This window comes from Rhinolophus hipposideros (genome assembly GCF_964194185.1).
Source record: "Rhinolophus hipposideros genome assembly, chromosome: 5".
Taxonomy (NCBI): Eukaryota; Metazoa; Chordata; class Mammalia; order Chiroptera; family Rhinolophidae; genus Rhinolophus; species Rhinolophus hipposideros.
In genome coordinates, this window is record NC_138051.1 from 40,528,917 (window position 1) to 40,544,508 (window position 15,592).

Genomic DNA, 15,592 nt, shown 5'->3' on the forward strand with positions numbered 1-15,592 from the left:
AAAGAAAGGACTTGGGGAATCAAAGGAGTAGAGAATAACAGGGACCCATAGTAGCAGTATTAGTGATCAAAATCTTCAGCTGTAGGGGAATAAAGTGTCAACCTTCCAGCAACCTGGGATACCTAACTCCAGAGAGATCTTGGAAATGCATGAAGATATTTTCAAGAACTGGTATATCTGAACATAAATGAATTTGTACTTAGAGTTAAACACACAGCTGAGCTTTCCTGTCTTTAAATCTTAAAATTTCACCATTAAAATGAAATGAGACCCTTGCTTCTTTCTAAAGTTAAAAATTAGTTGAAGCAGGGGAGTGAGTGAGTTGAAGGTAAAAGGTAAATTGAGGTAGATACTAATATAAAAACAAAAATTCTGAATGCTGTCCAAAAGTTAACGGACTCCTAACAAAAGCACAGATGGCTTTATTAAAGATTATAAAGAAACCTACAAGTTTAATATTGGATTTAATGGTTAATTTTGTAGAAAACAGTCATATTATACTTCCCTAAGGGAGAGAAGAATAACTTGAAATAAAATATCTATCAAAAATATTTCAAGAAATAAATTCTAAGGGTGTTCTCTAACTAAGGTTCTCTGGACATTTAGGAATAAAAATGTCCACTGGATGTCACCAAAATGGCAGCGTGAGGTGAGCTTCTGTAAAGCTCCCCTGGAATTTACAACTAATCAAACAACAATAACTCCACAAAGGACTCCCTGCACAGCAGACAGGCAAGACGAAGAGGCCCACTACTGAATTCACCTAAAGGTGGGTGAATCGTGTGAGTGGAGGAGGAGGGAAGGGAGAAGTGCGGAGTTGGAGCCGTGTGGGCGCAGGACGCAGACCTAGCTCAGTGCTTCAAGCTCGCTGCATCCCGGAACTACCGCAGCTGCGGGAGAGGGAAGGACTCGGACTGCTACGGCTCTGCTTATGGCCCACAGGGCTGAGGGGGCAGCATATAACATGGCTGAATCCAACGATCACAGCAGAGACCACGGAGAAAGACTGAGGGAAGAAGGCTGAAAACGGTGGTTTAAGCCCTCACTGCCGAGCAGAGAACGGCACTGAGACTAGCCGCCCCCTCCCTACCCTCCCAGAGCTCGCCCTGCTCCCACCTGCCCAGTGCTAGAAGTGGAACAGTAGCAGTGTCAGATCAAAAGAACAGAATATTTGCTGTTCTGAGAACTGTGGACCGCAAACACAGATTCGCAGCCCAACTAGTTCCGGCAAAGGGGAGGGAGCTGTGGAAGCAAGACCGGCAGTGGTGGTGGTCGCTGCCATTGCTCTGGACCACCTCTCACAACTCACCCCGCCCCTGGTCCCACCTATCTGGGCTGATCCCTGTAGGAGTAAACAGAACTGCTGAAACATACTGGCTCTGAACCTGGTGCAGGAAGAGCTTTGGAACTTCAAAAGCTCTCTGCATACCCACACAGACACTGTGCCCTATGACTCAGGTGAATTATTAACAGAGGAGAAGCCACTTCTCAGGGAATCCCCCCATTGTGTGAGAAGCTGGAATAGTGCAGAAAAAACATTGCACTACCGTGTGAGAGAGAGAAAAAAGGCTGCAGTCAGAGAGAAAATAAAACATTATACCAACAAGTACTGGAAAACAAAAAAAGACCTCTTCCTAACAACCTGTTGCAGAAGCCACTCCTGTAGATGTCTAGGAAGAGAAATAATAAATCAGTAATTACCATGAATAACCAAAGCAACGAGACAGCTCAGAAAGAAACTGAAAACTCTCCAGAAAAGGAACTTAAAGATATGGAAATATGTGACTTAAATGACAGAGAATTCAAGATTGCAGTTCTGAAAAAACTCAACGAGATGCAAGAAAACACAGAAAGGCAGTTTAATGAACACAGAAACACAATCAAAGAACAACATGAGCATTTTACGAAATAGATCGAAATTTCAAAAAAGAACCAAATGTAATTTCTGGAGATTAAGAACTCAACAGAAGAAATGAACAATGAAATAGCCAGCTTAGGTAGTAGAGTTGACCAGAAGGAGGAAAGAATCAGTGACATTGAAGATAGAAACCTGGAAATTACACAGATGGAAGAAGAAAGAGACTTGAGACTTAAAAGAAATGAAAGAACTCTACAAGAACTTTCTGACTCTATCAGAAAGAGCAATATAAGAATAATGGGCATACCAGAAGGAGAAGAAAGAGAGAAGGGAACAGAGAATATATTCAAACAAATTGTTGATGAGAACTTCCCAAACTTGTGGAGAGAACTGGATCCTGGAATCCAAAAAGCAAATAGAACACCTAATTACCTCAATCCCAACAGGCCTTCTCCAAGGCATAATGTATTGAAGCTGTCTAAAATCAACGACAAAGAAAGAATCCTCAAGGCAGCCAGGGAAAAGAAGACAGTAACCTACAAAGGAAAGCCCATTCGATTATCATCAGATTTTTCAGCAGAAACTCTACAAGCCAGGAGGGAGTGGAACAAAATATTCAAACTACTAAAAAAGAGAAATTATGAGCCAAGAATAATATACCCAGCAAAGATATCCTTTAGATATGAAGGAGGAATAAAGACCTTTCCAGACATACAGAAGCTGACGGAATTTTCTAATACACGACCTGCACTACAAGAAATACTAAAGGAGGCTATTCGACCACCATCAACAGGGACAACTTGTGGCAACATAAAAAGGGGGAGAGTAAAGGCCTGAACTGGAATGTGGGAATGGAGAAAGTAAGCGTGTTGAAGAAAATGAAATACTCTAAATATCAAACTTTCTTTTACATAAACTTAAGGGTAACCACTCAAAAAACATCCAGAACTGAAATATACTCTAGTAAAAGAAGAAACAGAGGGAAAAATCATAGAATACCACCACACAGAAATAATAGACAAAAACAAAAAGGCAAAGAAATAATGCATAGTTTTACCAGAAAACTAAAGATAGAATGATCGGAAATCCTCACATATCAATAATCACCCTAAATGTAAATGGACTGAACTCACCAATAAAAAGGCACAGAGTAGCAGATTGGATCAAAAAACTAAACCCAACCATATGCTGTCTCCAAGAGACACATCTCAGCTACAAGGACAAGCATAGACTCAAAGTGAAAGGGTGAAAATTGACACTCCAAGCAAATGGTACCCAGAGAAAATCAGGTGTAGCCATAATGATATCAGATGAAACAGACTTCAGGGTGAAAAAGATAACAAGAGACAAAGATGGACATTTCATAATGATAAAGGGGACTATACAACAAGAAGACATAACAGTCATCAATATTTATGCTCCCAATCAGGGAGCACCAAAATATACCAAGCAACTACTAACAGAACTAAAGGGAGAAATTGACCAAAACACAATTATACTAGGGGACTTAAATACATCATTCACAGCTATGGATAGATCATCCAAACAGAAAATAAATAATGAAATAGCAGCCCTAAATGACACATTAGATGAAATGGACATAATTGACATATATAGAGCACTTCATCCTAAAACATCAGACTATACATTCTTTTCGAGTGTACATGGAACATTCTCAAGGATAGACCATATATTGGGACACAAAATCAGCCTCAGCAAAGTTAAGAAGATTGAAATCATGCCAAGCATATTCTCTGATCACAAGGCTTTGAAATTGGATATCAACTGCAAAAAGAAAGCAGGAAAAAACACAAATACATAGAGATTAAACAACATATTTTTAAAGAATGACTGGGTCAAAGAAGAAATTAGAGGAGAGATCAAAAGATACATAGAAACAAATGACAATGAAAACACATCCTACCAAAATTTTTGGGATGCAGCGAAAGCAGTTTTAAGAGGGAAATTTATATTATTACAGGCCTATCTCAAGAAACAAGAAAAATCCCACATAAATAACCTCATGTTACACCTTAAAGAACTAAAAAAAAAAGAAGAATAAGTGAAACCCAAGCTCAGCAGAAAAAAGGAAATAACAAAAATCAGAGCAGAACTAAATGAAATAGAAAACAAAGACACTAGAAAAAATTAATGTGACGAGCTAGTTCTTTGAAAAGATTAACAAAATTGACAAACCCTTGGCTAGACTCACTAAGATAAAAACAGAGAAGACACTAATTAACAAAATCAGAAATGAAAAAGGGGAAGTTATCACGGACACCACAGAAATACAAAGGATCATGTAAGAATACTATGAAGGACTCTATGCCACCAAATTCAATAACCTAGAAGAAATGGACAAGTTTTTAGAAACATATAGCCTTTCAAGGCTGAACCATGAAGAACTAGAAAATCTAAACAGACCAAACACCAGTAACGAAATTGAATCAGTCATCCAAAACCTTCCCAAAAGCAAAAGTCTGGGACCAGACGGCTTCACTAGTGAATTCTACCAAACCTTCAAAGAGGATCTCATACCAATCCTGCTCAAACTCTTCCAAAAAATTGAAGAAGAGACAGTACTCTCTAACTCATTTTATGAGGCCAACATTACCCTGATACCAAAACCTGGTAAGGACAACACAAAAAAAGAAAACTACAGACCAATATCTCTGATGAATACAGATGCAAAAATCCTTAACAAAATTCTAGCAAATCGAACGCAACAATACATTAAAAAGATTATTCATCACGACCAAGTGGGGTTCATCCCCGGGGCACAAGGATGGTTCAACAACCGCAAATCCATCAATGTGATACATGACATAAACAAAATAAAGGACAAAAATTATGTGATTATATCAATTGATGCAGAAAAAGCATTTGACAAGATACAACATCCATTTATGATTAAAACACTTAATCAAATAGGTATAGAAGGAAAATACCTTAACATGATAAAGGCCATATATGACATGCCCTCAGCTAATCTCATAATTAATGGTGAAAAACTGAAGCCCTTTCCTCTATGTTCAGGAACATGACAGGGCTGTCCCCTATCACCTCTGCTTTTCAACATAGTGTTGAAAGTCCTTGCCAGAGCAATCAGGCAAGAGAAAGAAATGAAAGGAATCCAAATAGGTAAGAAATTAAATTATCACTCTTTGCAGATGACATGACGCTATATATAGAAAACCCTAAAGACTCCACCCAAAAGCTATTAGAAACAATCAATGAATACAGTAAAGTTGCTGGCTACAAAAATCAACGTACAAAAGTCCACTGCATTCCTATATACTAACAATGAAATCTCAGAAAAAGAAATACAAAAAAAAATTCCTTTTGCAATTGCAGCAAAAAGAATAAAATATCTAGGAATAAACTTAACCAAGGATGTGAAAGACCTATATGCTGAAAACTATAAGACATTTTTGAAAGAAATTGAAGAAGACACAAAGATATGGAAGACATTCCATGCTCATGGATTGGAAAAATCAACATAGTTAAAATGGCCATATTACCCCAAGCAATATACAGATTTAATGCAATCCCCATCAAAATCCCAATGGCATTTTTTAAAGAAATAAAACAAAAAATCATCAGATTTGTTTGGAACCATAAAAGACCAGAAATAGCCAAAGCAATCTTAAGAAAAAAACAATACTGGAGGTATCACACTCCCTGACTTTAGCTTGTACTACAGGGCTACAATAATCAAAACAGCATGGTATTGGCAGAAAAACAGACACATAGACCAATGGAATAGAATTGAGAACCCAGAAATAAAACCACATAAATATAGACAGATAATTTTTGACAAAGAAGCTAAAAACATACAATGAAGGAAAGACAGCCTCTTCAATAAGTGGTGCTGGGAGAATTGGAAAGCCACGTGCAAAAGAATAAAACTGGACTACTATCTGTCACCATGTACCAAAATTAATTCAAAATGGATCAAAGACTTAAGCATAAGACCTGACACAATAAACTGCATAGGAGAAAACATAGGTACTAAACATATGGGCCTTGGGTTCAAAGAGCATTTTATGAACTTGACTCCAAAGGCAAGGGAAGTAAAAGCTAAAATAAATGAATGGGACTATATCAAACTTAAAATCTTCTGCACAGCAAAAGAAACCATCGACAAAATAAAGAGGCAATCAACTGAATGGGAGAAGGTTTTTGCAAACAGTGCCTCCGATAAGGGGCTAATATCCAAAATATACAAGGAACTCATGAAACTCAACAACAAAAAAACAAATAACCCGATTGAAAAATGGATAGAGGACCTGAAGAGACATTTCTCCAAAGAGGACATACAAATGGCAAATAGACATATGAAAAAATGCTCAACATCACTAATCATCAGAGAAATGCAAATAAAAACCACAATGAGATATCACCTCACCCCAGTCAGAATGGCTATCATCAACAAGACAAATAGTAACAAGTGTTGGAGAGCCTGTGGAGAAAAAGGAACACTCATACACTGTTGGTGGGAATGCAGAGTGGTACAGCCACTATGGAAGGCAATGTGGATGTTCCTCAAAAAATTACGAATAGAATTACCATATGACCCAGCAATCCCTCTCCTGCGTGTCTACCCAAAAAATCTAAAAACATTTATATATAAAGACACGTGTGCTCCAATGTTCATTGCAGCTTTGTTTACGGTGGCCAAGACATGGAAACAACCAAAATGTCCTTTGATAGATGAATGGATAAATACACAATGTATATACACAATTGTGTATATATACACAATGGAATACTATTCAGCGGTAAGAAAAGATGAAATAGGACCATTTGTGACAACATGGATGGATCTTGAGAGTATGATGCTAAGCGAAGTAAGTCAGACAGAAAAAGCAGAGAACCATGTGATTTCACTGATACGTGGTATATAAACCAAAAACAACAAAAGAACAAGACAAACAAATGAGAAAGGAAACTCATAGATAAAGACAATAGTTTAGTGGTTGCCAGAGAGTAAGCGGGGTGGAGGGTGGGAGATGAGGGTAAGGGGGATGAAATATATGGTGATGGAAGGAGAACTGACTCTGGGTGGTGAACACACAATGGGATTTATAGATTATGTAATACAGAATTGTACACCTGAAATCTATGTAATTTTGCTAACAATTGTCACCCCAATAAATTAAAAAAATATATGTAAAAAAAAAGGTCCATTAAAGCCACTACCTGCAAAGGAAATAATGGTGATCATCTATGCGGTACTTTCAGTATTTCAAAGAGTCCAAAGGAAATTCTACATTGACTCTTAAGATTTTTTGCATTTGATCATCTCATAATGATCAGAAATTCTACTTGAAATTTATATGTGCCCCTCTTAATTAAAATGGGAAAATTATTACTAAATGCAGTTTAGTAGTTAAAAATCTTTTAAAAAGCAATCTATGGGAAGAAAAATAATAATGGAGTTCTGCTTACTGTCCTGGTAGGGTACAACTCCTAAATTAGACAATCACCATAAAACTGAAGGACAGAAAAGGCTGTATTTTTACTGTTTATAAATCCCTTCTGAACATCTAAGCAGAGCAACCTGGCAATCAAAGAATTCAAAAAAGTTTAAAGATACAATTTAAAAGAAGCTCATGGAATTAATATTATTTCTTTGAGTCTTCCTGGATACAATATAAGAAATAAAATTTAAATCCTGCATAATCACAATACCCAGAAACAATCATTAAAATTTTGATGTATTATTTTCTGTAACAGGCTGAAAAATTGGCTGCAAAACATCAGGTCTAATCCCTGGAACTTGTGTGACTTTATAAGGAAAGGGGTCTTTACTGGTGTGATTAAATTACATTCAGGAGATTAATCTGAATTATCCAAGAGGGCCCTAAATGCAGTCACAAGTGTCCTTATAAAGAGAAGCCAAGGGAAGTCACACAGAAAAGAGAAGGCAGTGAGACTGAGACTAGAGTGATGCAGCCACAAGCCAAGGAGTGACTGCAGTCATAACAAAGCACAAAGACAGGGAACATTCTCCCCTAGAGTCTCCTGGGAGCGCAGCTTCACCAATGCCTTGATTCCAATGCATTGATCCTGATCTTAGACTTCTGGCTCCTGGAATGCTGACATAATAAATGTTTGTTGTTTTAAGCCACCAAGTCTGTGGCTTAAACCACAATAAATGTATCTTCAAATATTTTTCTATCAATTACTTTACATAATTCAGATTGCAACACACATTTAAATTTTTATAAAAGTATCTTTTGAATTGTCTTTTTATACATTAACTACATATTATTCCATCTAATATACCATAATTTATTTAACCATTCTTCTATTTTATACGTAAGTTCAATATTTTTTCCATTATTTTAAATAATACTCTCATGAACACCATGGTATAAAAATTATTTTCTTGTATTTTTAATCATTTCCTTAGGGGAGAATCCTAGGCGTGAACTTGCCGATCTTTTCAGAAAGACTGTACCAATGTAAACTTGTACTCAGTATATTCTTACCATAATTGAGAATTAGTTTTTGCTAACTTAAATCATAAAAACTGGCATCTCATTTTACCTTACAGTTTTTTGCTTACTAATGATTGTGAAGTAAACATTTTTCACATGCTTATTAGCCAACTGTAATTCCTAATTATACTGTCCATTTTGTGGCATTTCCACCATTGAGCTATTGGGTTCTTTTTTAGTGTTTTTATAAGGCGTTTTCATTATTTTTACTAAGGACATTACCCATATTCGCTGCAAATTTTTCTCCTGAATTTTTGCTTGCCTTCTAGTTTTTCTTTGTGGTGTTTCTGACACAAAAAATTTTTTAATTTTCATGTGATACATCTTTTGATCTTTCCCTTTTTTATTTCTTCCATTATCTTTATTCTTCTAAAGCTCTTCCCATGCAAAGATTAAACAACTCTACTTTCTTCTATTCACTCCTACCACTACTTATTCAGAAACTAAGGTTTACCCAAAGTGGGAAATCACTAAGTGCGTTTTTCTCTAAACTCATTCACTATTTCCAAAAGTCAATGAATCATTTCAAATGAAGCAAATGACAGATTTAAAATTTTTATCATCGTTTAATCCAAATAACTCCTTAATTAGTAATTATTTTCTAAGAAATCTGTCTTACCAAGTGGACTTTTCAACATAATAACAATAAACAAAGGGCCGATAGCTTCACTGCCAAGCAACTGGTATTGGCTGCCGAGAGCACTGGATTAAGAAAAATGCTGGGCAGGAAAGAGTACCTGCAATTACTGACCATGGTCCAGGAAGAGGAGGGCAGCAACAATGCTCTCTTTTCCCCAGACACCTGGATCCTGGTGGCCTTGACTTTCTTCTTTATCCTCTGTATTTGGCTTATGCCTGGCATATAAAAAATACTCAATAAACATCTTCTATTCCAGACAAGAAAAAGCTAAAGGAGTTCATCAACACCAAACCTGCAGTACAAGAAATGTTAAAGGGATTTCTTTAAGAAGAAAAGATCAAAAATATGAATAATGAAATGGCAATAACTATAGATCTATCAATAATTACTTTCAATGTAAATTGATTAAATGCTCCTATCAAAAGATAGGGTGGCTGAATGGATCAGAAAACAAGACCCTTACATATGCTGCCTATAAGACTCACTTCAGATTAAAAGACACACAAGAACTGAAAGTAAAGGGATGGAAAAAGATATTTCATGAAAATGGAAGAGATTAAAAAAGAAAAAAAGCTGGGGTAGCAATTCCTATACCAGACAAAATAAACTTTAAAACAAAGGCTGTCGCAAAAGACAAAGAAGAACCCAGTAATCCCACTTCTGAGTATTTATCCGAAGAAATCCAAAATACTAATTCGAAAAGACATGCCTCCATGTGTTCACTGCAGCATTATTTACAATAGCCAAGATATGGAAACAACCTAAGTGTCCATCAATATATGAATGAGTAAAGAAGAAGTGGTACATATATACAACGGAATATTACTCAGCCATAAAAAGAATGAAATCTTGCCATATGCAACACCGTGGATGGACCTGGAGGATATTGTGCTGAGTGGAGTAAGTCAGACAGAGAAAGACAAATACCATATGATTTCACTTATATGTGGAATCAAAAAAACAAAATGAACAAACAAAACAGGAACAAACTCATAGATACAGAGAACATTCTGATGGTTGCCAGATGGGAAGGGAGTTAGGGGGATGAGTGAAAAAGGGAAAGGGATTAAGAAGTACAAATTGGTAGTTACAAAGTAGTCATAGAGACGTAAAGGATAGCATAGGGAATATAGTCAGTAATATTGCAATAACTATGTATGGTGTCTGTGGGTACTAGATTTATCGGGGTGATCACTTTGTAAGTTACATAAATGTCTAATCACTATGTTGTACACCTGAAACTAATACAATATTGTACGTCAACTGTAATTAAAAAATAAAAAATTATTTTAAAATAAATAAATATCATTTGGGTGACTGAATAGCATCCATTCCAAGCACCCCTCTCGGAGTCATTCTAAGCACTTTAATGAGGCATTTCATTAACACAACTTAACTTCAAATGTGTTGTAGAGGAAAGTCCATGTTCAATGATGCAGAACACTCATCCTGTTAATCCTCTGTTCTAAGGTACACTGATGCTAATATCAATTAATAGTACAATTTTCTAAACAAGTGACTAGAAACTCTATTACCAATCAATAAATAGATTAGCAATCCATCACCGAAAAGAGGAAATAATTTATTTAACTGTGTGAGCAAATCAAATTGTTTACACTGAGGAAGAATACCTATTGTAGCAAAACAATGAATACCCTAAACAGAATGGACCATGACAGTTCATACAGCTGTTTAAACACAAGTCTCTGCTTTCTGAGTGATTACCCAATTAAGAGGAAATTAATTTTATGATGCAATTAATATTAATTTTTTAAAATCTCTAAACCTTTCAAGTCAGACTAGACTGTGTATGAGAATCCTTCTGAGTTTAAAATTCTTTCACATATAGAAGATCACCCATTTGATTAATTTCTCACATGGGTCAGCAGGAGAATGTATGCATACAGACTTGCTTCTGGCCACATAAAAATGAATTTTGGGATTCTTGTGTGTTACAGCCAATTTTATTTTTAGTGGAAAACACAACTGAAACTATAATAGTAATGACAAGAACAGTTATTTGGTGTAAAAACTTTTTTAAACAGCTCCCCGCTATCTGAAAATGAACATAAACTATATCTTCACTGCCCAGTCAGAACTCAGGTATCTATTTAAAAGGTATATGGGAGTGAAGAGCTAAAATTGTAGATGCAGTTATATTTGAAGGCGGGGACAATGAAAAGAATTGAAGTTAACTAATTTCCCCAAGAGACTTCATTTTTGATAGTCCAGATTTTATATTTACTCCACCCTACCCATCCTTTTCCTTCTGATTCTCGCCTACCGTGTTTCCCCCAAAATAAGACCTAGGCGGACAATCATCTCTAACGCATCTTTTGGAGGATCTTATATTAATTTTTGCTCCAAAAGATGCGTTAGAGCGGATTGTATGGCTAGGTCTTACTTTCGGGGAAACACAGTCGGTGCTAATGCCCTAGTTCCTCTTCTGCCAAGCTAAGTTAAATGCTATTCCATCGTAACACTCACTGCTGCTACAGGCCTCCCTTCTTCAAAGGTTTCTTCTCTCCCTGTTGCTCCTTGATCGATACCACTTCAGGATCACCCAGGCTACTGCTCCCTACCATTGCTCTATTTGATCACTCCTGTGCACACATGCAATCATTAGCCACAGAGAACTCACATGAAAAATGCACGAGCCCTGAATGAGGCAACTTTAATTTTATTCAATAGAAACTGATAAATATAAAAACCTATGCACTTCATAAAACACTTCTTACTACTTCCCACATTGCACTTGAATTTACTCTCTTCACCTCCATTTACTCCTGGCTTCCTCAGAGGCCTTACTCCCCTTTTATTCTCTTCTTGCACATAATCCTTCAGGACACTCTACATCCTTTGTTTTCCAACAAGAAAATATAACATGGTCCCCCAGATTCTTCTCCTTAGCTCCAGACTTTACAAGAAGGTTACCTTTAACCAAATGACTCCTTTGGAATTGGAATCCAAAAAAGCAAAATTTGAAAAGAAACTTTAAAAGAAATATAGATCTGAGACCTAAAATGACCAGCTAGATGGGGGGAGTTGGAAGAAGTGAAGTTCCTAAGAAAACAGCTGAAAGGAGAGAGAAGGGGTGGCAGAGTGCTGCTCAGAACAGAGTTACCCGAAAAATATTCAAGCACACACCTCTTCATAGTAAATGTAGGTAGAGTGTGAAGTCACCCCAGGACCTGCTGCATAAGATTTTACAGGGGTTTACTTGACAGATTTTTGGGGACCCCTACTTCATCACCATTCATCGAAAGATGTGAGCTCCAATATAACACGATGACAAAACGAAGAATATTTTACCCACAAATATGGTGGATATTTGTATATAATTTCTGATAATATCAAATTCAGTTAGACTATCTGAACATACTTTTAAAAAAAATATGGTGACTATACCTATTTCTCAGATACAGTACTGCTAAAATTCTTTTCCATATGTTATAAAAAAAATACTGAAACACATGCAGGAGTAGAATATTCAGCCTTTTGCATATTGCCTTATATATAGAAACTACACGCCCTTTTATTCCTGGAGAGAAGATATTATTAGCATATAAATTGTCCTTCTGATTTTTAAATATTACTTTTTCAGGTTTTCTTCTCAAATATAGATTTCCCAAAACTTACTTTTCCCACTTTTTTAAACTACACAACTGTTCATTTAAAATTACGTAAAATATGTTTTCAGATATCTCTTTGAACATGGAAAGAAATCTCTATTTTCCCAAGATTTTTCCCTTGGGAGTTGAGAGTCCTTACTTACTCTCTTTTTGGCCCAAAAGCAATCCTAGACCCAGCCAGGGATTCTTCCAAACAAAGCACCCCGGGTCTCTGACTCTGGATAGCCACTCCTAACGGGGCTTTTGCCCATAGATAAACCTGGCTAGCTTTTGCCTTCTGCTCTAGAAAGGGTTACCTTGACCAGCTCCAGAACATGAAAACTCTAGGTCAACTTATGTATTATTTTAATTTATGTATGATTTTTCATCGAACAATGAGATTTGTTACAAGTTTTTATAAATAGTTCATTTAAAAACACTTCCGTATACAATCATGTTTTTTAGAAATTCATCTATTCTGTTACTCAAGATATACCCACACTACTATAACTGATAATGCTTTCATCGATACAGCCTATTCATGTTGCTGTTTAAAAAAAAACACACAACCATTGAAACCTACAGTACTCACAGCTAGGTGACAAGATATATTCCCACAAGAAGAATTTTTAAGAGTCCACAAAGATGCCCCACGGTACTAAGCACAAGGACCTGCTCTTCTTAAGGTATATTAGTGTATTTTGTATTTAAATGTTTTACACAAAAAATATGCATTAGGCTATTACAGAATCGTGGCAATTTTATAATATGATTTAATGTACATAATACTGAAAAATATGAAATCCGTATTATAATTCTCATCATAACTAAGTCTGAGAAGTGATATTTTAGAGAATTTGCTCTATTTCCAGCCAAATCATTGATTAAGCAGTGCAAGTTGCCCGATTTTACTGGTTATGAGTTTCCAGTCTACTTAGTATTCAATAAGCTTTTGGTTATAATTACCAGGCTGTGTTTAGGGACCCAGCATTTTTGGTTTTGTTTGTAATATACTGTGGAACATACAATAACGCACCCGGAGACACTGTCCCTGTAGTATTTTTAGAAGTCAGATTTTTCTAGGCCAAAATATGATTTTTCCCCTAGATATGAATGATTAAAATACATGTCAACCTTTGAATTCCCAATGAGTAACTCAAGTGATGACCCTAGAACATCATTATCAATGAGAGTACTCTTTAAACGACTATTTGCTGCTTTTTAACACAATATCCCTAATACATCACTTTTTTATTTTACTACACAAATGGTGTGTTTTCTAAAATAAAGAGTATAACATAACCCAGCAGTAATTCTAAATACATTACAAACACACTGGTATTTCTATTTTCTTTAATTTAGAATTAAATTCAGTGACTTTTTTGAAACTAACCTCCAATTTTTAAAACTGAGATGTGTTATTTTTAAAATATTACTGCAAATGATGAAGACAAGTATAAACAAAAAAAGCTTAAATAAATCTAAGAATGAAACAGTATTCTATGCTAGATATGATTTTTTCTCCAAAATACCCATTCATCTCAGTAATGTTTAAAATATACAAGTTTATTTTTTCCATTAACTTGACTATAAAGAACTTGATAGAGAGTGGCCACTCAAAATGACTTTGAAAACTCTCAGGTGAAAAATGTTCCCTTTCTTAACCAGCAAAAAAAGGAAATAACACTGAAATTGACAACCTCATCAGCTTTAGATATCAGAAAGGGAAGATACTTCCATTGTACCATGAAAGAAAAAAAAAAAAGAGTTGTTTCCTGTATCTATAGTTTCTGAAGACTGACAAAGACCCTTAACTCCGTCTAAGACTGAGGAGCCAGGTCAGCAAATGCAATCTCTTCTTGTCAATATTGGAGGAATTGAAATATGATTCCACCACTCATATCCAAAGTATATCTTGATAAGGTACCATGAACTCTTTTACAGACCAACAAATGGTCTTGACCAAGGTAAAAGGTACATTAGGTGTCAAACACACCTACAGGCCAGTGAGGCCAGAGAAAAGGCAATGTGTACAAGAAATTGAACAACCACAAGGAAGGGAAATTCAATGCCAAGTAAGAAAACCTACATGCAGCTTTTAAGTTTAATACTTCAGCCAGGCTTGTTAAGCTAAATATCAGTACAAAATAAAAACCAATTCATCTTTTCCTAAGGAGAAAATTAGCACAATAATCTCTTCTAATGGACAAGAAGGATGAAGAAGGGTCATCTATTTGAAAGACGAGGAGGACTGAGGACAGAAAAACTTCCCCCTGAAAGTAGAGACATGGAACAAAGGCAAAAAGAATGCAAGTAAACTGTGGCAAAATATGAGAAAGAAAAGACATTTGTAAAAAAAATAAAAAATAATCTGTATACCACAATTCCAAAGGTTAGTATTATTATTAATAAAACTATAGCTGAATAATACTTTAAAATTTACAAAGTGCTTTCATATATATTTAACCATATTTTTCTCTACTGTGGGAAACAGGCCGGACAGACATTACTATTATCTCCTCTGATTTGAAAAAAACACAAAACATGAAAAGTCACAGAAGTTAAATGGCTCATTCAAGGTCACATAAATAGTACGAAACAGAGCCAAGACTTGACTTCAAGTTTTCTGAATCCTTTCACTATACCATTAATAAATTAAACTTCTACTCCACCAAAGGCATTCTAATAAAATTCTGCTCAATCTATCCATGCACTGCTTACTCATCAGTCCTGTAGCCAATCTCAGAATTGTCAATACAGAACTGCTTTCACACTCTAGTAACTTTTAGAAAAACCTCAATAAAGGATTTCAGAATTGACTCCTTCTTATAAAACATAACTTATTCTAACCATTATGATTGTGCCTAATGAATTCAATTTTACCCTTTCAACATTGATGAGCCATCGCCGGGGTTTGTCAAAACTGGTAACAAAATATAATGTCTGTTTCCCCACAGCAAATCCCTGCTTGTTGCCT

The 15,592-nt window shown here is 35.8% G+C and overlaps 1 protein-coding gene across 4 annotated transcripts in view; it reads right to left on the reverse strand.

Annotated features, from left to right (window-relative positions):
• Nucleotides 1–15,592, reverse strand: part of FRMD5 (FERM domain containing 5) — a 279,150-nt gene that overhangs the window by 247,286 nt on the left and 16,272 nt on the right. The window contains exon 1 of one of the 4 annotated variants that reach the window (XM_081049365.1): nt 9,116–9,181. The exons of the other annotated variants lie outside the window; for them this stretch is intronic. Coding sequence (XP_080905491.1) covers nt 9,116–9,118 — 3 coding nt within the window. The 5' untranslated portion in view covers nt 9,119–9,181. Of the gene's footprint in view, nt 1–9,115; nt 9,182–15,592 lie in introns of those variants that run through there. 4 annotated transcript variants of the gene reach the window in all.